This window comes from Arvicola amphibius, chromosome 9 (assembly GCF_903992535.2).
Source record: "Arvicola amphibius chromosome 9, mArvAmp1.2, whole genome shotgun sequence".
Taxonomy (NCBI): domain Eukaryota; kingdom Metazoa; phylum Chordata; class Mammalia; order Rodentia; family Cricetidae; genus Arvicola; species Arvicola amphibius.
Genome location: NC_052055.2, coordinates 77543790 through 77571040, shown reverse-complemented (window position 1 = coordinate 77571040; position 27251 = coordinate 77543790). Strand labels below are relative to the sequence as shown.

Genomic DNA, 27251 nt, shown 5'->3' with positions numbered 1-27251 from the left:
TCACACGCGTGGGGCGCGTTGCCCTGCAAGGAAAGGAGACGATGTTTTTTCAGTGTGTTTTCTGCTGGCCTTGTGCAATCAGAATTCAACTAAGGCAAGCATCAGGCCCTCGGACAAAGGGGGCCGGCTTCTAAACTGGGGAAAGATTAGAGTCTATAGTTCACACAATGTCTTTTGCCCTGCCCTCTATACTCCTTTCGGCTTGTCTAGGACTGTGTCCTGAAAACTCACAGGACAGAGAAGCAGCTAGAAATAGGAGATGGTATGTTGTCTGACCTCATTTGTTTCTCACTAACCTAAAACCCACTGAGAGACTTTCCTTTCCCTCAAACAAAACCTTCTGAGCCAAGCTCTCAGAAGGTCCCTAAAACTCGAGCCTCCTTCCCTTGCTTTAAGGTGGATTGGAGAGGGATGGGGAAAGTGGCTGTCCAGGACATTTGGGGTGGGGAGAACTATCTGTAAATCACAGAAAATAACGGAGCTTTTATCCCAATGGATTTTGCAAAGATCCGGCCTAGGCTGTTGAAAAAGAAACAAGTTTACCCACACTAAACGAGTGTGTACCTATCTCACCAGCCAAATGCTCGGAGGATTTCACTGCTCTTGCTAAAAGTGCAGACTTATTTCCTGGTAATGCTAAGATATCATATGGGTGAAAAGTTGGGGTGAGAGAAGTAAGATACATTAAATGCTTGTGTCCTCATTGACTGGGAATATTCCAAGTATATCCAGACAAAAATTTGAGGCTGAAACACAAGCTCTTTCTTTCACTTTGCGTGGTGGTGGTGTTTGGGGTGGTGGTGGTGATGGTGGTGTCTGTGGTGGTGGTTGGTGTGGTGGTGGGTGTTGTGCATTTTGTGCCAAAATAAATGTATGTCTGAGAAGGAACACTTTTATTCAGAAAGCTCACGGTCATTTGTAGACTGTCTTCCCCAAATACATCCGTATAGCTGCTTCTTTCTCCATTAGAACAACGATCCCCCCTCCCCAAAGAACCCAAGAAAATGCAGTTCGTTTTTCAGCGAAGACAATACTGTTAGAATACAGGTTCCCAAGAAAGCTTACTCCCTTAAAAGGCATTCTGCAGTGACCCACCCCTGAGGGAATTCCTGTGTTGAAGTGTGTAGGCAAGAAGACTCAACGCTGCCCCCCACCCTCCAAGCTGGCCACTTCCTAGATGATTTCCTTTGAGCTTCTTTAAAGAAGTGAACCTGCCCAATTCTGACACACAGGCTTTGACTTTAAAAGGATCGGATTTTTTTTTTTCTCAGTACCTTATAGATTGTGTAGGAAGCCCAAGTCTTCTTTGAAGAAGCTCATAAACCATGCGGGTAAAGCTTTGGGAAACAGAAGAAAATGAAATGGTACATACCCCTCCGAAGGAATTACATACTAATCAAAGTATTCGTGTTTTGTTTTCTTTCTTTCTTTTTAAACTCTACTTCTAGATGACACAAGTATAACGAATGTGATATTCTCTGTGAACAGGTGCTGGCAAGTCTGGGAACTAGTAACGTTTTCTGAAAGGAACCATGATGAATCAACTTATCGGTCTGGTTTCCTCTGCCGCGGGAGTCTCGACTCTCAAGACCGGATCAAAAGCTAGGGCCTTCTCCCCACCCCCACCCCCCCCCCCGCGCCACCCCCACCCCCTCCACGCCTCCCTAATTAAACACCCGGAGGGGTGGGGTGGGGAGTTAGGCACGGGGGAGTTAGGAACGAGGCGAGGTCTGGACACCAAAAGGACTAACACGACTGCCAAAGAAATAATCACAGCGGGGATCCCCCAGCAGATTCCCGGAACCGAATGTTGGGGGGGGGGGGGGAGGGAAGCAGCCTTAAGAAGGGTGAGGAGGAGCGCGCGGACTGCGAGAGTTTCCTTTAAAAAAAATTAAAAATTTAAAAGTTCGTGCGTCTCAGTCAACCAGCTCTCAAAGCATTGACACCAACGTTTCTCCAATTTTCTTCCAATAAGTTAGCGTGTTCTCACGTTTAGTCTCATGTTTATTTTCCAAAAGGGGGGGGTTCATAGTTTTCTTTTATTATCTGTATTACTAAACTCGAAAGAACCGAAGTGGAAAATCCGGACGGTTGTCTCCATGTGTATCTTGAAATAGACACCGAGAGCCAGTTTGTCGCTCCGTTGATGCCTCAGTTTATTTTTTTAAAGTTACTTAACTTTCTTTTTTTTTAAATTTTGATTGTATGTGTATTCTACCTAATATAATTCTTCCAAAGCCAATCCAATATGTTAAAGCTAAAATTATTTTTTTCTGTTTTCCTTTTGTATTTAAAACATTTTCCTTCTCTTTAATTTTTTTTTTTCATTTCCTGTGTTTTTCCTCCTTGTCGCCAGTTTTACTACCTGGGCCTTCCCCAGACGTGTGCCTGTTAGTGGTGTTGTTCAAGAACATCTTGTCCATGCCTTTGAGCGCTTCGGTGAGATAGTTCTGCAGGGCCGTGAGCGCAGCGCAAATGGCCGGGGCGCCGAAGCCGTGCGTGATGAGACTGAAGTGCGTGAGGCAGCTTTGGATGCCCGGCTCCAGGATGGGGCTGGGCCGGCTGTTCCCGATCGGTGTCCGGTCCTGCGCCAGCAGATCCGTGAACTCTTTACAAAGTTGCCTGCGGATGGTGAGGGAGGAAGAGAAAAAAACACCCTCAGAGTCCTGAAACCCAGGCGTACTCTCACACAAGCCCAGAGGCCTTGGGTCTGTGGGCAGCAAGGCTGATTTAGGAGATTCGGCTGTTTCTTTCCCTAGAGCGCTCCCTCGACCCAGCAGTTGGCTCTGCAAGGGACCCGGTGAGAGGAATGCACCCCTTCCACCACCCTCATGCCTTCCCTCTCCCTTCCCGGACCACCTGTATTCTGCTTTAGGAAATTCGCTAGGCATTTTGGCTTTTGATTTCGAATAGTCAATAATTTTTGGCTGATACGTGACATTTCCTTTAATTATTTCCCCTCCTTGCCTTTCCAACCTTTAGGGCGCTCGTGCCACACACACACACACACACACACACACACACACACACACACACACACACACAAAAAAAAAAAAAAACCTGAAATATTTAAAAGCCCTCAGCCATAAGCCTGTCCCTGACACCGAAGCAGATTGCTGGAACTTTGCATGGCCCAGGGCAAAAACCTGTTTATTCTAGAAGAGAATGCTGATTCCATTCGAAGCAAAACCCCTTTACCTGCAGCATTTTGGAAGACAGCTATCTCTTCACTTCTTTAAAAAAAAGTGTCCCACCTTTTTTTTTTTTTGCAAATATAAGTTTCTAAAAATCTTTGTGTAACAAGATTGTTGTCAATATAAAAAGATTTCTGCATAGTTTAAATAAAATTTAAAGGTAGATGGTTAAAACACAAGGGAGGGTAGATTTTTATTTGTTGAAGGTTTCTAGGTTTTTATTTCCTCAAGGCACCTACAATTTAGAGAAATCTCCTTGCCTTAGGAACCCTGTGCGCCTGACTATGGACTGTGCTTATTTGAGAGAGTTTTAATATAGGAAATGGACGGGAGGCATTTAGCCCTGAAGGTCAAATAGCTTGGCTCTGCTGGCAAGCTGAAGCCTGGCATCCCAGAAGCCAAAGCCATTCTCAGATTGGCATACTTCTCTTGACCACCTGCCTTCGCCCAGCCTGTGGTTCTGTGGGATGTCAAGAGAAGCAGACCTATATATCATAGTGGACTCAGACAGCCCAGAAATGGTTGATAGGACACGAAGGCCTAACTATCAGGTAAACAGGGCAGATTTCTGTGTTTGAAAGACCCTTGGGACACCCTTCCCCAGGGTGCTGCTATGTTGCCCAGGGCCGTCAATAAACCTAATAGGGAATCCCTTTTCCATCCACTGACAGCTACGGAAAGATTGACAGACATTCTCAAGGCAGGCTTGGAGCAGGGGATAGAGAGCACTGATAGAGGCTCTGCCTACCCTCTAAGGTCTTCATTCAGAACACATCCACAGATCCCCACAGCAAGTGACTTTGCTCACCCAATAGGGCTGGCCTCAGTGAGTTTCACGTGCACAGCTCCAGGCTCTGAAACACCTCCCTTCCATCTGGGTCCAGACACAAATAAAGTGGAAAAGCTCCCAAGGTGGTTCTGACACCCTAGGCTACAAAGTAGTGGCCTTAAAAAAATCCTAAGGCTTCCTGGTGGGTGGGTGGGTGGGAGGTGCCAAACCACCCCTTTAGGAAACTAGGAGGTTCTTTGGATCTTGTTACCTGCTTCAGACCTGTTAGGCTTTGTTGTTGTTTGTTTGTTTGTTTGTTTTTTCCCTAAAGTTCACTGTTTCATTTATAAAATACAGCTGGTCCTGACTCGCAGGTCCCTGAGCAAGAGGGTAAGAGCATATACTCACGAACAAAATACTATTACATGGCTAGATGGCCCATTAGCAGAAATCCTTCTAAAAACGAGGGCATGTGCCAGGTTTTGATCATTGGGAAAGATGATTAAAGTCGTTCCTTAAGTTTGTACTCATTTCCAAAGTGCCGAAAAAAGAAATTTTGTAGTGCGGAGAACAAATGTTTTAAGAGTCGAGGATTTAAAATCTACACAGCCCAAACCAGGCTCTGTAAGCAATTAAACTTCTGGGACATTAATATTTTTTGACCCTGCGGAAAGGGACAATCAAATTCCAATCACGTCTCAAAAACATCTGGACAAATTTGAGCAAATGATTTTTCAGCCTTCCATATATTTCTTTAAATTACGCTGTCAACGGAACAAACCGCGTCCTGGAACGCTAAATAAATGAGCGCTGCTGTTTAGACCGCGCCTGCGAGAGAAACGTGCTGCTGCACGCAGTGCCGCCCACTGCAGGCCTGAGCTGGTCATAAAACACCAACAATATGACACCGAAGCCAAAGACAGGAGTAAATCAAATAAATAGAAAACCCACTGTAAATGTTCAAATGAGCTCTAGACCTAAATTTAGCCAGAGATTTACTGTTTTCCCCTCTGGAGCTGTAGTAAATTTTACAAGTCCGTGGAAGATGACAAACAGCAACGTTGGAAATGGAGTAATTAGAGCTGTGGGTAGAGACGGGCACACGTGGGTGACATATAGACACCCTGAGCGAACACACATGGCTGTCCTCCTGATGGCAAGGGAGACCACTGCAAAGCCCAGACAGAAATATTCTCCTAGGGGTCTGGGAAGAGATTGGGGGAAATCTACCTGACACTCCTGGTGTCAGGAGGAAACAGTTAAAAACCTGCTTTCTGCTTTCTCTTTGTATACCGGGACTGGGACAAGCCTTAACCCTCAAGATTTCCTCATCAACACAGACGCACACGCACACGCACACGCACAGGCACCCTTCCTGACAAGGCACTTTGAACCTAAACCAGAGAGGCTGCACAGCTCCCCGCTTCACAGTTTCCTTAGTGGAGTTGGGTCAGGGAGGGAGCCCAGGAGCAGGGCCCAAGGACCTGGGAACTCACTTGGTGGCCAGAAGCATATTCTTTCTGGAGTGCAGGTCACTGGGGTCCGTGTGCTGTCTGTTCAAATACTCGGACACGGCTTTAGCAGGAAACTCTGTTTCGCAAATATACCCAAAGTCCCGAGCTAAGTGAACAGCTTCCCCTATGAGGAGAGCAGCAGAGCGTCAACACCCAGGTCATGAACACCTTAGGACAGATACAGAACACACTCAAACCCAAGACCGATAAAGTACAATTAAAGAGAAAAGGACAAGCCTTACTCATCAGCCTCTGCCTACACCAGGCTCTAGACAGACACTGCACTCCACCCCTCCCCCTCGAGAGACGCAGGGGTCCTCCTGAAACTCACGCACTTGGGGGCAGGGGCTCATGAGCCACCTTATAGTTGAATCTAGACATTTGGCAAGTTCTATTTAAAGCACCAGTTATACCTTTTTAAAATGAAATGTGGAAGTGGCACCATCTTCCTACAATTCTATTAGGCAAAGTGTCTCATATTTATAACTAACATGCATAAACAAATCCATGCATATAAACTTTGCTGAATATTAATAACTGCATGTGACATGTGCTTGAAGAGTATTTCTATTCAGCAGCAAAATAATTATTCAGTCTCCAATTCACCCTGCACTTTTCTGCCTGTCTCCAGGTTTTTCTCTTTCAGAGCTTGCTGTCATCCTCTTCCTCTTTCAAAACCTGTTCCTGCACAAATACATAACTGCAGGCACCAGGGCACACTAGGCCTTCTGGAGCTTAGGAGGAAGACCCTTTGCAATAAAGCACTACTACCTCTTAGGGCACAGCCTTGGGGATTGAGGAAAGATCACAAACACAGAAAAAAAAAGAGGGGGGATGTTGAATTATCTCACAGATACATTATTTTGAGGGAATGTGACTCGCTTTTAGTGATATCATAATAACAAAAGACTTCAAGCATAATGCTTACAAGGATTCATAGTACCAAAAACTGTGCACCAAACATTATCATTTTGGTGTGATTTCCAGTTTCTTCCCTTTCCATATCAAAGTATCTATCTCATGTTAAGATCACCTGGACTGTTTCGAAAATGGGGATTGTGATATTAATGATTCCCTAAAAGCAAAATGGGATATTCACAGGCAGAGAAGAGTCAACCACTAACAAGTGGGATTTAAAAATGTGGTGACTTAAGGCCTCTAGTGGTAGAGTTTGAGCCAAAAACCCTTGGCCTTAAAGATGGTGCTATGTGGTGCCTGCAACTCTTTGAGCACTTCATGGCCATTGTTTTGATAACATAAGGTGATATCCTGCAAGAACCAATTCCCTACAAGAGCCCTAATATCACACCTACTAAAATAAGGACGAGAAACAAACAAACAGAAACAGGACACAGGAAGACTCCAGAGAAAATTATCCACCACCTTCCACGTTGTCCCCTTGGCTGTGTTTCTTGTTGCCCCCTCTACTCATTCACCAGCAGTCGGTCCTCTAGGCAGCATAGATGATCTTAATTATTACTGGCCATAGATTTCAACTGAAAACCCAAACTGACGTGCAAATGAGAAGTTTCTTAGTAAAATTGTGGCCATTTAACTCACAACCAATGAATTTGCCTTGAAGATTCAACTTGCCTCTCGATACTTTCTCCTAGCGCCTCTCCCCCACCCCACCCCACCCCCCGTCGCCCCTCGGTTTTCTCGTAAGCATTTCTGGACTTACTAAGGTCTCAATATCTCTTTAAGTCCTACAAGTTGGGTGACAGAAACCTGGAATGGTCATGAGTTTTACAATAGCCATTAAGATTCATGAACTCTACATGTTTTCTTATGTCTTTTAATTTTTATTACATTTCTTGGGGGGTGAGAGTGTAGAGGTGGGAGGGAAACCAGGGAAGACCTCCTCCCATCTTGTGGGACCTGGGGGTGGATGCCAGGTGGTCAGGGTTGAAAGCAAGTGCCTTTCCCCTCACCAGGTTCTTATCAGCAAACACTTTTGCAGCTCACAGAGATATTATAACAGGAGCTCAAGCTGAGGATGCTTCAGCCACTATGGCCAGGGAAATGACCCTTTCTCTGACTTGGAGATTGGGCCTGATCCCTGTTTGGAGCACAGGAACTTTTATATCCCTTGTTTTCGCTTCCCTGCCACTGCTAGCCTCCTCTAAGTAAAAAGACCTCTGATCGTCTTTCCTGCAATCCCTTGACATCCAACTCATGAGGGCACAGCAATCACAATGATTTCCAGTTAATCATGAAGCATGCAAAATGTCAGCCTCCAGCCGACAGTTAAGCTCAGCTACTTGGCGAAATGGCTCCGAGTCTTGCTTACCTTCCACCAGGGAGGTGAGTAAGGTGACATTTGCTGCTTTGCGCCTGCCCGCAGGTAAATTCAAACCGATTTTTTCTAGCCTTTCTCTCAAGGATCTCCCCCCATTTTTCGATTTGGCTCTGCAATTGCAAGAATTAACATTCTGATTAACCTCAGAGTGTTCCTGAAACAAAGTTTAGACTTAGCAATCTAGAGCCCAGTGGAGCTTGAAGGGGTTTTAACTTGAGGTTAGCACTGCTGCACCCCTTCCTTTCAGTTATTCGCTAAGAGTTTGCTGAGGCTTGCTTAATTCCTGCAATACTGAGCATAGAAAGTAAGTCTTTCTAAAAAAAAAAAAAATCTTGTGTGTGTGTGTGGGGGGGGGATACCAGATGGGAATGATTAGAATGTAGAGTAATAGGTGCAGAAAAAGTAAATATTGTTCATAAGCATGCAGAGATCCACTGGCCATGGAGACGGTGAGGAGAGCAGAATCCAGGCAAGCTTTAAAAAAAAAAAAAAGAAAAGAAAAGAAAAGAGGAAAGAAAGAAAGAAAAAAGAAAGGGCTGGTTTCCAGAAACAGGTAGACTTCTAAAGGAGGAACCAAAACCCAACAGCATAATGGAGACATTTTAGAAGAGGAGAGAGGATTGACGTTGGTAATCATGTAATGTTTGTTACGATAGCAACAATACCAACACTTTTGAGTTTGCTAATATGATAAACATTTTGTCTTCACTATCTCAATTCATAAATTTTATACACTCATGTTCAGGAATTGAAGTAAAACATCCCCACTCTGGAAGCTGGGGTATGCTGGTACACACCCAGCACTTGGGAGGCTAAGACAGGCACATCTCTGAGTTCCAGGTTAGCCTGGTCTACAGAGTGAGTTCTTGATTCTAGGACTGCCAGAGAAACCTTGTCTCAAAAATCAATGATGATGATGATGATGATGATGATGATGATAAACAACTATCATCCTGACTCTGAACTGAAAAGACTAACTTGAAAATAAGCAAGGACAGCGGAAGCAGATTCACAGTAAGACCATTATGGGTCACAACAACAGCATTAGCTTCCCTCTAGGCTCCCATGTCCTCTAAGGGCTGAATAAAAAGAAAAGGAAAGTGATTACCAAGCATGAAGCATGTTGCTGTGCTTCTCAACCAGTCACTTTTAGGAAAGAACGGGATAGTGAACATGTGAAGCAGGTTGACTTCAGAAAGTTCTGTCTCATACAAAGTCACTTAACCCGGGGCAGTGCCGAGGGTCCAGATGTTGGCACAATAACCATTTCTTTCTCTACTTTCACCAGGAGCCTATCCATGGGTTGCAGTTTTGGAGAGCAATGGCATGGCCCCCAGGAAATGACTACTTTTCATTACAAAGAGTATTAATGTTGTGAGATGTGATGCTATTGCAGGAAGGGTCACTGAGTAGAAAAGGGTTTTACAAAATGGGAAGCACAGTATACTAGTTCATTGATCAGGAGACCCACTTAGCCACTCTCCATCTGTATTTTTAAACCAGGGAAAGGGAGAGTGTACGGAAAGCGTGATGAAAACCGCCTTTTCTGTTTCAGGTGAGATGGGGAAGATAGGTTCAGGTTTGAACTCAGGCTAATGCCCCAGATATGAACTCACTTAGTTGGGAGTTTCGCTCTGGCGAGAAAGTGAAAGGTTTCTAACGCTAAATTAGCTAGCAGGGCTGCGCATGCGCAAATAGGTCTGCGATGGGTGGGGCTTGCGTTTGAGAACTTAGCTCTTGGAAGGCTGTTCACCCCGCTAGTAGCTTCGACAGCTTTCCAGTGGCGTCACACAGAGCTGGGCTTAGATTCCGGGTTGCTAGGCAACTGCATCGGACTTTCTCCCTCGGTTTCCACAGCACCCTTCTCCCCGTGTGTGTGTGTGTGTGTGTGTGTGTGTGTGTGTGTGTGTGTGTGTGTGTGTGTGGTTGGTTTGTTGTTGTTGTTTATTTTATTTTGTTTTACCTTCTGAGGACGCCGCCAAGGAGAGACGCGTTGAGGCATTCAGGGGGCGAGAGCCGTCTCTGAACTTCTCCCACGGTCACTTTGTATTTTGAAGTTGAGCTGAGCAGAGATAAACGGCCTGGAACTGAGCAAAATACCTCGCCGGTGTTGACTGACATTCCTCCCAAGAAGCCATCTTTATTCATCATTAGAGAAGTGACAGATTTGGGAGGGACAGGAACTAGGGAGAGATGGAGAGAGGGGGAAAATGTTGCCGTAAAGGTGACTGAGCTTCAACCCTCCTGACTGATAGGACGAGGCATCTGGGAAGGCCACGTGGCAGCCACCAAGTGGAAACTGTAGAGGGGGGGAGTCAGCTACTCCAGTTGTTCCCAGCTGCATTGCCTTCCCAGGGCTGGGAACTGACCCAAATGTCACCATTCCTGTGGAAACTTACCCCAGATGACAGTTCACATGAGTGTCGCTTGCCATAGCCCTGTTCACCACACGTATCAGGGAAACACGCAACCTCGACCTTGAATCACGCGTGAATCCAGGCAAAGCCTATTCGGTCGCCTGCTTCTAGTGTGACCTTGGATACTTCGCAGACTCCTGATCTCAGTTTCCTCATCAGGCCTCCCAGGATAACACTGTCTCATTAGGTACTTGAGAGTGAAGATTAATTTCGCCGTTCTCTGAGATCAAATTTTAATGTCCGTGATCTTTATAGCAATTCCTCCTTTCTGACTGGACCCACACCTGTGGCCATCACTAAAGATGGGGGTGGGGAGGGGAGGTGGGCAAAGAGCTGCTTTTCCCGTGATAATGTAACCTATTTTTACCCTGGCATAAAAACCACAGCGAGATTCATTTAGAAACGTACCCAAATGCTCATCTCCAGTGAGAGCAATTCAGCAGCGACATGAATATTGTTTACAAATTAAAGCACCGGCCCGTGATTGTTTGAGTAGTGATGATTTACAACAGGTGCCCTGATCAATCAACCAATCACTGTAATTCGTGTGAGCGGTGGCGGTCTTGCTTTGCCCCGGTTATTTTGTTTCAGCAAGTAATTGATAACAAACCACACTCCAGGTATGTTTTATGCAGCAGCTAATAAGAGCTGACAGCTGGTTGCCACTGCTACCCTGGTGCATTCAGCCTGTATTTAGGCTTAATTGTGTTTCCCGTGTCATCTGCATGTCAGGAAGAGGCTGAGCCAGGTGGAAGGCTGGGGAACACTGTCCTGGCAGGCGTGCCCTTTGGACTTCTCCTGATTTGTACTACTTCTTCCAAGCTCCTTTCTTATAAGGAGAATTCATGGAAACATATATCTAGTATCGAAAGAAAGGTAACCTGCCCCGCTTGTCTAATCACGTCCACGTCACACTCTATAAATCTGGGCTGAAAAGAGGCATGCTACCACATGAGGTCTAGGATTTTATGAGAAAAGATGTCTAACTTCTCTTCTGCGGGACAGGTAGAGAAGGCTGTGTTTCTCTTTCAGTTGACTTTTTACGTCACAGATTTCAGCATTCAGACCCCATGGTTATTGAGAGAGTTCCAAAAGTTAGGTGCTTATTAATTTAATTTGGTGTATCCCAAAACCTTGTGAAAAGCAGCTTCCTTAAGGGAGTGGATTTAGACACTAAAGCACTCCCTTTGACACTTCTTGATAAACACATTGGAATTTCCGGACCTGTTGTGGATGCCCAAGACCTGGTCTAGTTGGAGGAATAAGGTTAGAATACAGTTCATCTTCTGCGCTGTCATGGGGTGGAGGGGCAAGGGCCAAAGCAGTTTTGATTTTCTGGACACCCTCCTCATAGTTTCTCTAGGGACTGCTTCCCATTTGAGAATAAAGCAGCAAAATGTCAAAGTGTTTTCATCAAACCTGAGTGACCCTTAGAATTCATAAGTCTCTTTGTAATTGGGTGATTGGGATGGAGTCATTCTGCCACTTGATTTTTGTACACAGCATGCACCTATATTTTAATCTATTCTCATAGCATTCCTGATGCCTATATTTCAGATTCATATTCGAGTCATCATATACAATCTTATACTGGTGCTCAGTGGTAGGACATCAGTTTGGGAAAAGCTTCTCCTAAAAGTAGATAGGCTTTTGAAGTTTTAACAAGAGAACTATAGCAATAAATTATGTCAAAGGTCTCACCTTTGATACTTGGCAGCATTTTTATCTTTGACATTGCTTAGAATATTTTCGTAACAAAACAAGTCCAGTAAACCAACAGCTGATGTTATGCACAATGACCAGTATCTCTTACACAGTACTTTCCCTGGTTTTCTATTTCCCGGATACCAAATTTCTTGAAAACTTAGGCCTTCAGGAAGACATTATACCCAGTTCTTTAACTGTCCTATTGCTGATTGCCCAAGTCAGCTGATAGGAGCTGTTTCCCTGAAAGACAGTCAGGGACTCCCTCCCCTGGACTGTACCTCTCTGCATATATATGTATATATATATATGTATATATATATACATACATAAATGTGCACATCTGCTTATGTGGCACACATACACCTTAGGGAGATCGCCACCCCCATGAAGAAATAAGAGCTCACAAGGTGAACAGAAGTGTTTTCAATTATGTTTCCATTTTCTATCAAAATCATGTTCTTACATTCTATCCTCAGGTTTTAACACCAAATCACGCCCCAACCCCAGCTCAGCATGGATTTCTTAGACCACACCCTATATATTTCTCTTCCTGGCTTTCCTTCCCGATAGCTTCCAGCACATCTCACCTTCCCCTTGTCCCTCACACCTGCTTAGCTCCGCTGATTAACCCTGTTTTTTATTCCCTCCATCTTTCCCCTTCTGCTCTTCTCCAGCTTATCAATAAACCCAGAAAGCAACAGGGCCCAGTTGATTTGTTAGTAAATGAGCACACTATTCCTGCTCAGGGAGCCCAGAGATGCCTGAGACAGGTTTAGAGCGACAGCAGGAAATGCTAAGGAAATGGAGCATAGAAAGACTCAGCATGAAGCTTTAGGTCCTGCGCATGTTTACAATTTTCTGTGCAAACATTAGAAAGTGGGTATTCCCTCTCTTCACCTCCTAGTTTGATGGTAAGGTCTAGATCGATCTCTCTCTCTCTCTCTCTCTCTCTCTCTCTCTCTCTCTCTCTCTCTCTCTCTCTCCTTTCCTTTTCCCATGAATTATTCCAGAAAAGAAAAATATCATGAATGGATTAGTATCTCTTTGCTGTGAGTGAAGTTTTAAGGAAAAGGAAGGGAAATTAGAGGAAGTCTTGTTCAGTACTAGACTATATAGAGATTAGTGGGCTAGTACTTAATTTCTCTCTCTCTCTCTTTTTTTTAAAGCAACTTCAGGGTGAAATTGCGAATTGGAGAAACTGTATTTGGGAAGACCTGTATTAGAAAGAGGGGAAGAAATGAACCTGCCTCACACATTAAAGGTGTGTGTCCCCCTCAGGAAAAAAAAAAAAACTGACAACTTTGAGAGCTACATTGGGAAGCAACCAGGGGATCAAGTACCCTAAAAGTAAAATCACTTCTCATGATCTGGAAACTACTGGTCAAATTTGCATCCTCTTAAGTCTCCTTCTTGTGTACATTTTATTTAACAAGTTCAGCAGGTGTATACAGGTGGCACCAAAATTGTGGCGAGAAGACACACACACACACACACACACACACACTCCCCAATATCCAATGTTGGCATTCCTTAATGGCAGAATCTGAGATCCTGAAATCTGAATGGATCTCATAGTGTTTTTAGAGTGCCATCCGACCTTGAGAAAGTCATTTATCTTCTCAGTCTGTGCACTTGCACATTCCCACACTTGGGGCAATGGAAAGGAATGCCTTGTCTGACCTTTCCAGTTTTGGAATTCTATGACTTCTGATCCTCCCTTCTCTCTCTCTCTCTCTCTCTCTCTCTCTCTCTCTCTCCTCACTCTCTCTCCTCTTCTCTCTATTCCCTCTCTCTGGTCTCTCTTTCCTCCTCTTTCTCACTCTCTCTCTCTCTCTCTCTCTCTCTCTCTCTCTCTCTCTCTCAAAAAAAAAACTGAAGTTCTTGAGAGGAAACACAACTTTCCTGGGCTCAGACTCTCGATGAGGTGTTCCTTCTAGGCAATAAGGTAGAATCTCAAAGGAGTCTGCTAGAATTGAGATTTGGCAATTTTATATTCCTCCTCTCCAAGAAAACCCACACCAAAGTATTTGTGTGGGGAAGGGACCAGAACTAATGAAGAAAACATGGGAGAGAGTGGAGGTTGAACTAAAAGTAACCCAACAGGATATCCATAAGACCAACAAAAATGGCCCACAGACACAGAATTTGAACCTTGGACTCAAGCCTCAATAACCTTTCCAAGAAATTCTGACATCTTTTCTGCTGTCTAATGTGTCAAACAGATTGCATGTTGGTCGCTGATTCCAAGTCCCCTTTCTTCAAGCCTAGGTAAGTCCTTTAAGTTAAGCCATAAGAAGATGGCAATGATCATTTATGTTAGCTGGGCACTCCCCCCACCCCTCCCCACCCAAATTCCTAATCTTAATGGAACTGAGAGTTCAGAATGATTTTTTAATGTCTCGTTGGATTTTTAGACTGTTAATGTACCGAATCTTTCTCATTATTACTTTATTGATTGCTCATTGACCAGCCCCCTTCAAATCGTATTAACCACCCTCTGCCGGTTTAGATTAGGAGAGTTTAAAAAGCACCTTTCATTACTCCCCCCTCCCCAACTCCTGCCACAGAGTTGAGATTCGGCAGCTTAATGGGAGCTCTAATGGGGCAGCTAAGAAGAGAGGGGCCACGGTCTCTGCCGATTGCATTAATAGCTCAAAGGGGGCCAATACAGAAAATTAGCCGTAAACGAGCTCTGGAGATCTTCAAATGAAAGAGCCATTTATCACGCTGGCTACCTTCACTCCACTCGTTTGCTCTCTCTACTGGGAACAACTCATTTCCTCTTAACTAAATTACTTCAGAAATGTCAGCTAAGCCCACACAGCAAACATAACAAGAGAGGGAGTCTATAATGTATGAGGTGATGTCAACAGGGAAGAAAAATTAGATGGATTAAATTTTAGGAGTGGCCATGACACAACTGGCCAGAAAGACACAAAGATAGATAAATACATCTTTTATGCCTAGGTTGTTAGGCTCAATAAACATAGGAGCAAAGATGTGTAAATGTAGACCAGTTTCTGGCCTTTTACTAATGAAGCAGAATTTTCTAAAAACTGTCTAAATGCCCATTAGAAAATAAATTAAGCAACCAAGTCCCCTGCTAGTTGCTGAAATTTAGAATATTCAGTTCAGGAAACTTTCTCACCTCTCCACAGAATTAATCTCACTGAAGCATCCCTCATGGGGATGAGACTATGCAAAGACGAGAGATGAGAGGCTGGGGAGGAGCTAATGAACCCATAACTTTATTTTAAGTGGTTCCTGGTGAGTTAGAAAAATAAATCAAACATTTGTTCATTTTTTGCCCATGGCTTTAAAAAGATAAAAATGTGATATTAGGATCTCTTCTTCGTGTAATAAAGCAAACATTTCAAGTATCAAATAATAGAACCAACCTAACGTTCGTATCGTATTTATACTACTCACCCCAAATCAATTAACATGAGTAGGGTGGTTACCTTAGTGTTTTAAGCCGTGAATGCTTTTTTAAAAGCTTTGGGGTAAAACATGCAGCAGTCTCAGAAAAACAGAGCAAGCAACTTCAGTCACCGGTCTCCTTTATCTCTGGAAACAACCTCATGCATAAATATTCATGTTTCTCTGGCAAACATATTTAAACACTGCAACCAATGCTTCCCACATCTAAGAAAATTGTGAATCCCATTTTGCTGGGCAAGCTAAGTTCCAAATATTTTTATTGGCCTGACTATTAATAACATTTCTGATTGGTCATCTGCTGGGCATGTCCCTCTGCCAGCAAATTGATGTTGCTAGGATACTGAACCCTGAGCTAAGCTGTTCTAGCTTTCCACGGAAAGGGAGGGGGAATTAAAATAACAATGACAAAAGGGAACTGGAAAGCTCCTCCCTCACCCACCCCAATCAACCAGCAATTAACCAAAAGGGAAGACTGCAGAGGAACCAGAGAAAGTGAGCCGTCTGCCTGACTGCCAGCCCGAGCTCACACCCTGAGAGTACCAGCTGAAGGTGGCATTGCCTAACGAAGAGATGGAGAAATAATGGGCAACATTTTAAAGCCTATTTTAAAAATCACTCCAAAACCAAAAGGCATCACTCAGCTACTGTTTTCCCTGTGTACCTCACAAAGCTACATATCCATGACTTTCTAGAGGGAGAAAATTCAGCATCCTCTTAACCTTTTTGGGATCCTTACTCCACAAGCTGCCAACTACTACTCCAATTTGAGGCTGGATGGATTGCTTTCTAAATTATCGTTTTCTTTAATTATTTTTGTGAGTGTTAAGTGGCTCAAGTGAATCATAAATGACTGAAGTTGGGGACTGTTGACTCCAAACATAAGGACCATCTCCCTCTAACCTCAATAAGAAAGGACTATAGTCATTAAAGCTGTGTTTTCCAATACCAATCCGTATGATAATTAAAGACCTCACTGTGTACGCATTCGAACTCTTAAATTTGTGGCTCGCGAGTGACATTCAGGCCTTGAAGCAGCTACTCTAATCGTCAGACATTCTCTCAGTGACTGTCAGAGAAGAGCAGGGGAAAAAAATTAAGCAGCTGCAATACGCCTGAAATGAGTTATTGTAATTACACTTAATTAGTTTAATTAGTTAATTATTTTGCTTACAGCTGTACAAGAGACTGCAAACATTTGTTAATATCACATGCCCTTTAACAGTATGGGGTGATGCCACAGTCAATCATGAGTGCGTATGCAGGAAGATCTAGATGCATGCATAGTCTGTCTCAGCCTCTCAGGGGGAGCATATTTAGCAAAGCATTTGGCACAATTAAAAATAATAATAATAAAAAAGAAACAACTCATAAGACATAGAGAACTGGTACCAAAATTACCACCAAAAAAAAAAAATATCAAACCAAAAACAACAAGGGGGGAAAGCGACCCCCATGGCACAGACTTTAACATAGCTAAATCCAGTTATCAACCAAGTAACAATAGAACATTTTTGAAACCAGTGCTTCCCAGCTGTTTCTACACATCGTAATGGCTCAGACATATAAGATGCATTTAGAATGGCTACCTGATGTATTATGAAAATAAATGGCAATTGTCAATATAGCTCTATTTCTCCAATCCTGGTTTCTAACTGAGTTTCCATTCTGCTTGGTCCCATTTCCTTTTTTCCCAGCATACCCTTTTACCTAGTCTGATAGTCATTAAACTGATTACAACAGACATTGTTTTGTGATATAAAATGACGAATACCCCCAAAGTGAAAGCTCAGCATAAAGCCATTGAAATCTTTGCTTACTTTTGGAAGGAAAATTCCATACCTTTTTTAATGACTGACTGGTCCAATAGGTTCATGCCGCTGTTATTGGCATCTTCAACTGACTGTGAAGATAAAAACATCACCATTCAAATTGACTGGATATTAAAGAATTGCATACATAAATCATGTCATTCTAAACGGGAGTTTCTATTATTTCCATCTATATTAATTCACAAAGGAGGTTTTATTATTATCCTTATTATCTCCAAATCGACATAGAAATGAAATTCACTGAAATGGTAAATTCTCTCAGTAGGAAAAAAAGGAAAGCAGAACATATGAGGGACAGCTGGGATGCAGTGTTGGTTTTGTTATTATCTGAAACACAGATATCACACAGGCATATAAACTTTTAGATTACTTGCCCATATGAACTGTGAAAAGCTGGCAACAACTGAAAGATTTTTCACCAATATAAGTTAAGAGCAATTTCGGTTTTTCCTTCTATCCCAGTGTATTTAACCCCAGAGCCATTTTTACAAATACATAACAGTTTACATTATGGGATTTTAATTAAAGTCTGAGCAATTTGGAATGGAATGCAAACAGCAATACAAAACCCTCCGGGACCTCACACCCACTGCAGTCCACACACACGTTTCTGTGTTTCTGTGAGCTCTGAGCTTCTTGGTAGAAGATGACAGTCCCTGCATAGTCCATACACACCCTCCCACCATGCTGGTGAAGCCGCCCAGCAAGGTGCACACCTGTTAGGAAGGCAGTAACTATAGATACAGGCACACAGATACACATGCAGTCAAAAGAACTGGATCCTTCTAGTCAACACCTTGGTAATCACAAGCAATATCAATCTTCATTTTCATCCCAGTGAGGGGAAGTTTCAGCTCAGAATTGGCAGCACTTCTGAGAGAATAGTTGTTGGAGTGAGTTCCTAGCTGTCAGGATGCCTGGGAACCGGCCTTCTAGCTGTGCATTGCAGGGTGTCAAAAAGCAAAGATTCCACCCTCCCCACTTCCAAAGACAATACCCACTGTCTTTCCGAATCCCACGACTGCTTCCCTTGATCCTTTGGAACTTAAGTCTGGACCAATTTGTCACCCAATCTGTAAATAAGTGTAAAAAGAAGATCTTGGGAATGAGGTGTTTCCCCAGCACTTCCTACCCATTCAGGATGCTTCCTTGAACAGGGTGTGTGTCCATCACAAGAAAAAAAAAAAGCCTGCTGCAACTGAGCAAGTGTGACCTGAGAAGAGAGAAGGACTAGCCAGCGGGTGGGGGAAGGGTATGCTCATTTCTTTCTTTTCATTTTTACTAGACACATTGCTGCTCGTAGAAAGCTAAGGGTGGGGCGTTTCTTCTTCTGAACTGTTTCCTACATTGTAGATCTCCATACACACCTTAATAGTGAAGAGTCGCCTTAAAAATATTTCATGAAACTTGTTCATAAGTTTGCTGGGAACGCTGTCACACACACAGGCACGGTCACACTCACATCGCCCTTTTCTAAACTCGTGAGTCTGTTGCCAATGGCTCCGGCTCCATCCAGGCAGGACAGAAATAGTTGCCTGTGTTTGTGGGAGCAAAAGTCATCACATACGGTCCTGGACCCATAAGCCCCCACACCTCTCGCTCATGTTGGTGCTCAAATATGTATCTACGCCTCATCAGCGACGTGGGGTAGTTGTGGTAGTTAATGAGAAGGCTCTTGTCTGATTTTCTATCTAATTACGGCCGCCTGCTGGGTTTTTGTACAGGATATTCACGCAGCATGCTGGCGCTTAATCGTCACAGGGAGGATCGTAAAGATTTAATTAGGACTGCATGCGGAAGCGCAGAAAAACAACTCAGACTCATAATTACTAGACTTCTTTAGTTAAAAGTGATACCAGGGATTGCTTTAAGACACAAGGGTGTGTTTGAGCATAGTGTAGTGTGTGTGTGTGTGTGTGTGTGTGTGTGTGTGTGTGTGTGTGTGCAGGGTTCACTTAAAAGCTTTACATGTTGATACTCATGGGTGGTAGAGGTGATGGGAGGTTAGAGAGCCAAGCTGTGAAGAACGCCCACACGGCAACTAAACAAATCCACAACTAGATGTCCCCTCGTTCATTTTTTCTGTAGTCATTTCCCCCTGAGTTTTTAACACTGCCCCCCTTCCCAATGGGTGAAATGTAGCATACCCGGAACCCAGACAGCGATCTGCTAGTTTAATAGCCCCTGTGAGTAAATTGAAATAGAAATTGACAGGGTTTTATAGTTTCATTTAAAAAAATATTAGAAGCATTTGGTTAATTAGCTCCCCCTCTTTTCTCTCACAGGGCGGCAGCCTTGTGAGTGTGCCCTTAGGTCACATGAAATGCCCCCAATGCTGGACCTGTGCATAGGGCCCATGTAGCGCCCTCTGGCTCTGTCTGGTCCCTGGCTTCCAGTGTCCTCAATGCACTTATCCCAGACCCTTGAGACAGAACAAATGACATGGAGAACCAGGCCAAACTACTCTGCTCTCACTTCTCGGGGGTCCAGAAGGGTCTAGTTACCCCCTTGGGTCTGTTGCTTGGTGTCTGAAGACCTGGCAGCTTCCATAACTTTTAGCCTCTGCACTCTAGACCCTGAGCTTGGCAGTAAACCCTTTTCCGGGGGAGGGGAAGCTGATCTACTGCATTTCTGCATCTAAAGCACAAACCTTCTCATCCTTTCCCTTTACCCTAGACTCAGGAGGCCTGCTACTGGGACCACACTGGACCAGGGCCACTGAGGGACCAGCCTCACACAATTAGTTCACAACCGAGACTCGCATAGGCGGTATTTCCCCATCCTTTTCATACTTAGGGTTGTGAAGGTCCCACAGGCCTCTTCACAGTACCAGGCTATCAGCTGGAGGAAGGACAGGGGAGTCAGGCGCACTTTGTACCCCCACCGTCTCTGAGCAAACTGCACCAACTCAGGCTGGTGCTGGGCTCACTTAAACACTTTGAATCTATCCAGTTGCTTTAACTATGTTATTCCCCCAAAAGCACTTCCCTTGACCTTGTTTGTCCCCTCCCTTTGCATTTTGCGAGACACTCAAAACCCTTTAAAGTTCTGACTCAAAGAAAGCATTCTAAAACCAAAGAATTCCCCTTCTCCCATTTTGGAGAGATATTTCAGGGTCCAGTTGCCTGAGTCCCTTGGCCTGCAGGGTAGTGGTAGTAGGTTGTGTTCTCATCCACAGTTACAGTAATGGGGATGTATAGTATAGTGGGTGATGCTAGCATCCCCAGGGTAATGGGGGTGTGAGGTTGATCTACCTTCATTATCCAGCACTTTGAACCATACTCAGAAAGGTTAATTTAAAAACTCCCCCATGCCTATTACTCCAAAGCATTAAAAAAAAACAATTCAATATTTCTTTTCTTACATGGTATTCTAAAATGAGCAATACTTCCAGACAGGCACAGCTCAGTAAAACCAACAAAAACCATCAGTTGTGGTACTGTGGGTGAATCCAGCCACAGACCAGGTGGTTTCTTCCTTTTTAATAACAAGGTTTCTCTGAAACAATGAACCATCACAGACCACACAGAGATGCTGTTTGATTCTGTTACCACATTTTGACTATACATATGCGTATATGTATACATACATACATACATAAATACATACATACATATTCACAGCAAAGTGAAGAGGAAGGACTTGGCTACCTTCTCTTTCCCGTTTCACTTTTTTCTTTGCCTCAGAAATAAGTCTACAATGATGCATAACAAATTTAACTATGCCAATAAGATCCAAACATCAATTAAATGCCTTACGACAATATTTATCTTTTCTGGAGACCCTTTAAATTGGGGGAGAGTGTGTGTGAAGCAGAACTGTTCAGAATCACGCTGACAGTATTTAGGAATCTTTTCTTTGATGTTTCTTTGTTTAGTTAAGCCAAGGTTTCTCATCCAAGTTGGCCTCCATTGTGTAGGCTGCAGATGGGATACCCGGTGGGTAAGGGGTTTGTTCTGAACCTTTTGTTTTAAGAAGTAAACACATGCTGGCTCTTCAGAGGGGACAGTAGTATTGGGGAGGGGTGACAAGTGTCAGGAGAGGGCTGAAGGGGAAGGTGGGAAACACTGCTTTACAGTCAATTAAGTGGCCTTCAGATGATAGTTCCAAACATGCTAACAGTCCTTAAGGACTCCCAGAACCCAGTCGCAACTTTCTGAGCTTGTTCCGGCAAAAATCCCATTGTCAGGTGCCGGCTCTAGAATTCTGGAGAGAAGGGCTCTGAAGCTTTTGGAAATTCAAAGCAAAAGGGTCTTAAACAAACACAGCTAACCACCCTCTCCAAAGCGACGTAGTTCTTAGCAGGCTTTGCAAAAGGGGAGAACACCTGGAGTCTTCAGGGGCCCTTGAGCCTTCTTGCTTAGAACTCTGTTCTCTAGACAGCCAGCATTTTAGCCAACGAAGCCACCGGGACAGGCTCACTCTGGGGTAAACCTAGTGCCAACTTCTTCACACAAAGCAACAGAGAATGCACATGTCCAGTAGCTGAGTCAAGATGAAAACATTCGCCTTGACGGCAATGACTGTAAACTATCACGAACGTATTTCCTCCTTCAAGATTTAATTTCCAGCCGTCCTGTCATTCACAACTGCCACCTCCTAGTCACACACTCAAATACACACTTTTGTCCTGTCCGGTCTGTCCGGTTCTAAAGATGACAACCCCCACCCCCACTCCCAGAAGACCAGGCCGCCCTCCCCTCCCGCATTCTTCTTTTATTATCTTTTATGTTTGTTTTTGTTTGTTCGGAATTACCTGCACATCTTCCATGCCGGGATGCCCAAGACCGTGCAACGAGAGGCTGTCGCCCATGCCGGCGTCCAGGCCGTGGTGTGCCGAATGTAGCAGCACGTCTGGCCGCCGGACAGAGTGGTAGTCCCTTCGGGGATCAAGGCCCGAAAGCTGGGGCAAGGCTGCCCGGGGCTGGGGCAGTAGAGAGCCGGCTTCTGAACCCACTTCTTGGCGCTGTCGCTGCCCCCAGGGATGCTGCTGGGGCTGATGGAGAGGGTTCAGGGAGTAGGGGTCGTTGACGTGGGAGTAGGGGTCTTGACTCTGGTGGTAGGGTAGTGGCTGGTAGGGGGGTGGGAAGTAGGGTGGCTGGAAGTCCGATGATGGCGTGTGGGACAGCGGCGGGGCGCTCGAGTAAGGGCCTTGGGACACAGAGCCCAGCTGAGAGAGTCTCGAGCTATGGCTTGGGACGCCATCGTGCCGGTCCTGGGAGTAGAGAAGAGAGAAGGAGGAGAAGGAGAAGGAGAAGAAGGAGGGAGGGAGAGAGAGAGAGAGAGAGAGGAGAGGAGAGGAGAGGAGAGGAGAGAGAGAGAGAGAGAGAGGAGAGGGATAGGAGAGGAGGAGGAGAAGAGAGAGGAGGATAGAGGAGAGAGTTCGGTTTCTGTACAACTTTCCCCGGATAAGGGAAGGGAAGCAAGAGGCTAAACCTGAGACCCAAGCTGACTCAGGGCCACATGGTAAAATGTCAACAGTCCCACCCGGGAAGCTTCAGGGGACTTAACTACAACAGAAATCGGAAGTTCACCCACTACCAGGCCTAAGAGCCATCTTTGGAGAGAGCAAAGCAGGCAAAAGGGAGAGGAGAGAAGGAACGGTGTGGAGATAGCTCAAAGCCTTGAGTTAAGAATGTAGGACCCAAGGGTGGTGCTTGCTCTCCTAAGTGTTTCTTGCTCCCACCTCTTCAAGAAATCCAAAGTCCACCAAGCAAACCTTTCCAATAGCTGTGGTACTGCTCTGGTTGAAAAAAAAAAAAAAAAAAAAAACCCACTTCTGCCTTCACAGGCAGGTAGCTGGCAGGCCCCGGGGCTCACACAAGCAGGAGATTCCCAGAGCGGTGAGGCATCTGCCTGATCAGAGCTTCCAGCCACCCCTCCCTCCCCAAGAGGAATTAAATAACTTAGAGTTTGATTGAAACGGATCTCCTCTGCAATCACACCCTAAGCCCATGTTAAATTGAGTTGTGGTTTGCAGGAGTTATTTCTGAGCTTGCTCGCCATATCGCATGCTATTATACTCAGGGTGTTAAAATAAGGAACTGAAGTTGGAAAGTGAAGAGATAACCCCCACATCTTTTTTTCCCCCTCCTCTCCCGGGTGGAAGCCAAGTGCGAGGAGGAGGAAGTGCAGGACACTTTAAGTTTCTCCCCATCCTTTGTGGTAAAAGTCCCCCTGGTCCTTTCTGTAGAAGCAGCCACCTAAATTTCCAAACTGCCTTGACAAATAAAAAGTTTTTCGGCTCAGCCTCACCCCCTCCCAGCTGACTCTCAGACAAGGAACACACAATGCAGAGGGAAGCAGCTGCAGCCTCGTCCAATTATGGTGCTAAATTACCAAGCCAAAGGCACTCAAAGGAAGACAGAGAGACAGAGGGAGACAAACACACAGATGCAGAGACAGAGAGACAGTGAGAGGAGAAGGCATGCACTTCTGGTACAACGGGAATCCGAACTCACCATGGATGAATAGGTGTGGACTAACATCTGGAAAAAAAAGCCTGGTTACTGCTCAAAATCAAACAATGAAATTTCAAAAATCAAAAAGTCCAGCAGAGAAGCAAGCTGGACACAGGAGCTGAGCTTGAGGTGTTTCCAGGGCAAGCCATCCAAAAAAAAAAAAAAAAAAAATCCCCCTCCAAGAAGATTGGAGGTGCCTGTCACAGACAAGCAGAGCTGTTCATCTGTCTCTCACCGTCTTTTTGGCCTCTTTTCTTCTGCGGGTTCTTTGGGGCTCCAGAAACAGTCCTCTTCCACCCGAAGCTGGGCTCAGACTGCTCGGGCGCCCCTTCCTCCCTCCGCTTGCCTACACCGCCTCATAATAATTGATATTCATGACTATTAATATTACACGAGTACTTTAAAGGGAGAATGGAGGGCAAATGGAGCGTGAAGCAGCAGCGAGCTCAGAGCTCCTCCACTATTGTAAATGACGTTCATTCAGTGGAGAATTACTAGATGTAATCAGACGAGGGGGCTGGCGGAGGCAGACTGGGGGAAAAGTTTAGCAGGAAAGAGGCAGAACTTCAATTAACTGAGCTGGGACGCTCGCTCTCGTCAGGCAACCTCCTCTCTTTGGATTCGGCAGTGTGGGGGAGCAGTACTGGGGGGCTCCCAGAGAATGTAGGTGTTCTGGTATACAGAGGGAGACTTTCCCAACAGGGAGGAGGTGGCCCTAAGTGCTTGGTGTGCAGATGAGAACGCAAACTAGAAAGGCTTTGCCTGGTCATCTGGAGGGAAAAGAAAAGTAAATAGATGGGCCTGTTTGTTTACTGAGAGCTACACACAGACTTTTTCTGAATGTAGATTTAGCTTTTCCCCCCCCTAAGACCTAGGAGAAATGGGGGCGGTGTTGAACACAGTGCTGTTGCCTTTTCCTTTTCGGTGTTTACAGCCTGCATTTTTTTTTTAACCGAAATTTAAAATATATGCAATCGGTCTCTTCAAGCACACTAAACGTATCCTTTCCAGGCAAAGCCAGGAGTAAGAGAAAATCTTTTGGGATGTTTCAGGAACCCGTTCAACTGGCCTGACTGCCGATTCGGTTAAACTTCAACTGTAGCCCAGACTGAAATAGGCTCCTTCCACCACGCCTTGTGTGGGTTCTCCCGGCTTTTCAGCTGAAAATTTAGGCAGCCTAGAGTAATGCACTCTCTCCTCCCTCCCCTCAGTTTTCTCTCCTCTCCTTCCTCTCCTACCCCGTTTTCGTCGTTCCCTCACCCTCCCTCCTTTTCTCTCCCTCACCCCCTCTCCTCTCTTCTCTCCCTCCCCTTTCTCCTCTTCCTTCCCACTTTTACTCTACCCCGCTCCTTCCCGTCTCCCCCTCCTTTTCCACTTAGTCGTTTATTTTTCATAAGCAAGGAACCAGCATCCCTCTGATTACTTTAATTCCTCTGCCTATACCCAGAGCTACTTCCACGGCTGCCCCAGCTCCAACAGCGGCACGTTTACCGTGGCTGATCTGTTCTTTAGAAGAGTTTAGCGACCTGGACTAGCATAATCCCGCCTGTTAGGAAAGAAAGGCAGGCCAGAGCAAAGCAAACCCTGCCAGGTCGGGCCGATATGGCCCCTCGGTACAGTCAGTACACAACTATAAAGGGGAGACGAAACCTGGAGTCACCCGGAGAAAGAATCTCTCTCTCCTCTCCTATCTTCTCCTCTCCTATCTTCTCCTCTCCTATCTTCTCCTCTCCTCTCCTCTCCTCTCCTCTCCTCTCCTCTCCTCTCCTCTCCTCTCCTCTCCTCTCCTCTCCTCTCCTCTCCTCTCCTCTCCTCTCCTCTCCTCTCCTCCCCTCTCTCTATCTCCTCATTTTCTTTCTCTTCCTTTCCTTCTTTTTTCCCCCTCTCTGTTTTTCTCGTTCTCTCTCACTTTCTCATTGACCTTCAAACGAGGTCTTCGAAATGGTGGGACTGGGACACACTAGACACTGACTCGAGGCGCTTTTTCCCGGTTCCCTAAGGAGTCCCGGTCACTCGGGCGGACCCGGTCAGCGGGATGGGGAAGAAGCTGGCGACTGCTTCCAGACTCCTCTTAGTTGGGCAAGGCCAAACGCTGCCGAGCTGTTGTTCCTAGTCCCCACGGGGCTCCCGGCTCAGGGCCCCGGTTTCTTTCCTGACGGTTCGTGAGCATGAGTTGCCCACCTCCGTCCTGTGGTCCAGCCCAGTGCTGCCGGTGCCAGGGAATCGGGTTTCATCGCCTCTGCCTTCTGCTCTCCAACTTTTCCTGGTAGTCTCCCGCTTCTGCCTCCCTGCTTCGCTAACTCCCTTTCGCTTTCTTTTCATTTTCGGATTTCGGGAAAGCTTTACTCCGATGCTCCAGAACCGTTCTTCCCTCCCTCGACGTCCACTTTGAGTCTTACTTCCCTTTCCTCTTTCTCTTTAGCTTAACTGGGGGATCTCCCCAGGTCCGGGACTGTGGCATTTCCTCCTGCATCCGTCCCGGCCCCTGCCTCCTTGCCTCTCCAGTGAGCTGCAGGGGCGCCCGGCGACGCGACAACCTCGCTCGACGCGGACTCCAGAAGCGAACGGTGGAGTCCGGGGAGGAGGAGGTCGAAGCCCAGGAGGGGCGCGCTCTCCTGGGCACTGGTAGCCGGGTGCACGAAGTGTAGGCAGACTTCGTTAAAAAATGCCCACACGCTGGCGGCTGCCATCTCTGCTTGGACCCACTGACCCGCAAAGAAGCAAAACACAAGAAAACAAAAATAGCAAACCGTGCCCTCTCCCCGTACTGTACTCTGTCTTTTCGTACATCCATTCTTTCCCCTCTTGCCCTAGATGTTTACCCTATACCTGGATCCGTTAGTTACCGATTTCAGAAAATTTATTTTTTTTTTAAATCCAAAGCCCGAGTTGGAGTGAAGCTTGAAAACCCGCTTCTCTCCCGAACTCAAAATGAGGGGAGAATTCTTTTCTCTGTCTACTTAAATTCAGTGGTTCCACGTTCCCCACCAGAGCCTATAAGGGGGAGGAGAGAACCGGAGAGAAAGAAAAAGAAGAAAAGAAAAATAGCTCCAAAATTAAAGTTGCCAGATTCCAACCTTAAAAGTCCCCGTCAGAAGAGCAAAGTCTACTAGAGGCAGCCTTAGAAAACTTAAAGAAACCTCAGAAACCCGGCCCGAAATCTGCTAGGAAATAGCTTAAAAATATGTCAACTGGGGTGTCAAGAAGCTCCAGTTTTCTATGTACGAAGCTCTAAAATGCATCTGGGGGTGTCCGCTCACCTCATAGATGTCTTCGTACTTGACATTCTCCACGAGTTTCCAGAGCATGATGGCAGCCTGGTCTCTAGGAGGTGAGTGCATTCATGTGAGGAGCAGATGTCTGGCTTCTCAGGACTCCGCTGTCTGTAATGATCCATCTATAATTGGAAATGGGGGATACACACCAAATCCGACGCTCCTCTCCCATCGCAACTTATATCTGTTGTCTCAAACAATAGGCTGGAGAAGTAAGCCTCAGCAGACAGAAAAAACATTATTGCACACAGGACTTAGATACAACGCGCGCGCACACACACATACACACACACACATACACACACGCACATACATATTATAAAAATCATAAACACGAATTTACAC

The 27251-nt window shown here is 45.3% G+C and overlaps 1 protein-coding gene across 3 annotated transcripts; it reads right to left on the bottom strand.

Annotated features, from left to right (window-relative positions):
• On the bottom strand, positions 1-26972 carry Tfap2b (transcription factor AP-2 beta). Of its 3 annotated transcripts, XM_038343206.1 has the most exons (8): positions 26892-26972; positions 21927-22385; positions 17181-17241; positions 9740-9959; positions 7768-7886; positions 5460-5601; positions 2366-2622; positions 1-23 (listed from the first exon to the last, which is right to left on the bottom strand). In XM_038343206.1, the coding sequence occupies exons 1-8, from the start codon at positions 26970-26972 to the stop codon at positions 1-3; spliced, it is 1362 nt and encodes a 453-aa protein (XP_038199134.1). The 3 variants fall into 3 exon arrangements, with proteins under 3 accessions (XP_038199134.1, XP_038199133.1, XP_038199136.1); XM_038343205.1 differs by lacking the exon at positions 1-23 and having other exon boundaries at positions 2325-2622; XM_038343208.1 differs by lacking the exons at positions 1-23; positions 26892-26972 and adding an exon at positions 23632-23658 and having other exon boundaries at positions 2325-2622.
• Between the last annotated feature and the right edge of the window lie 279 nt (positions 26973-27251).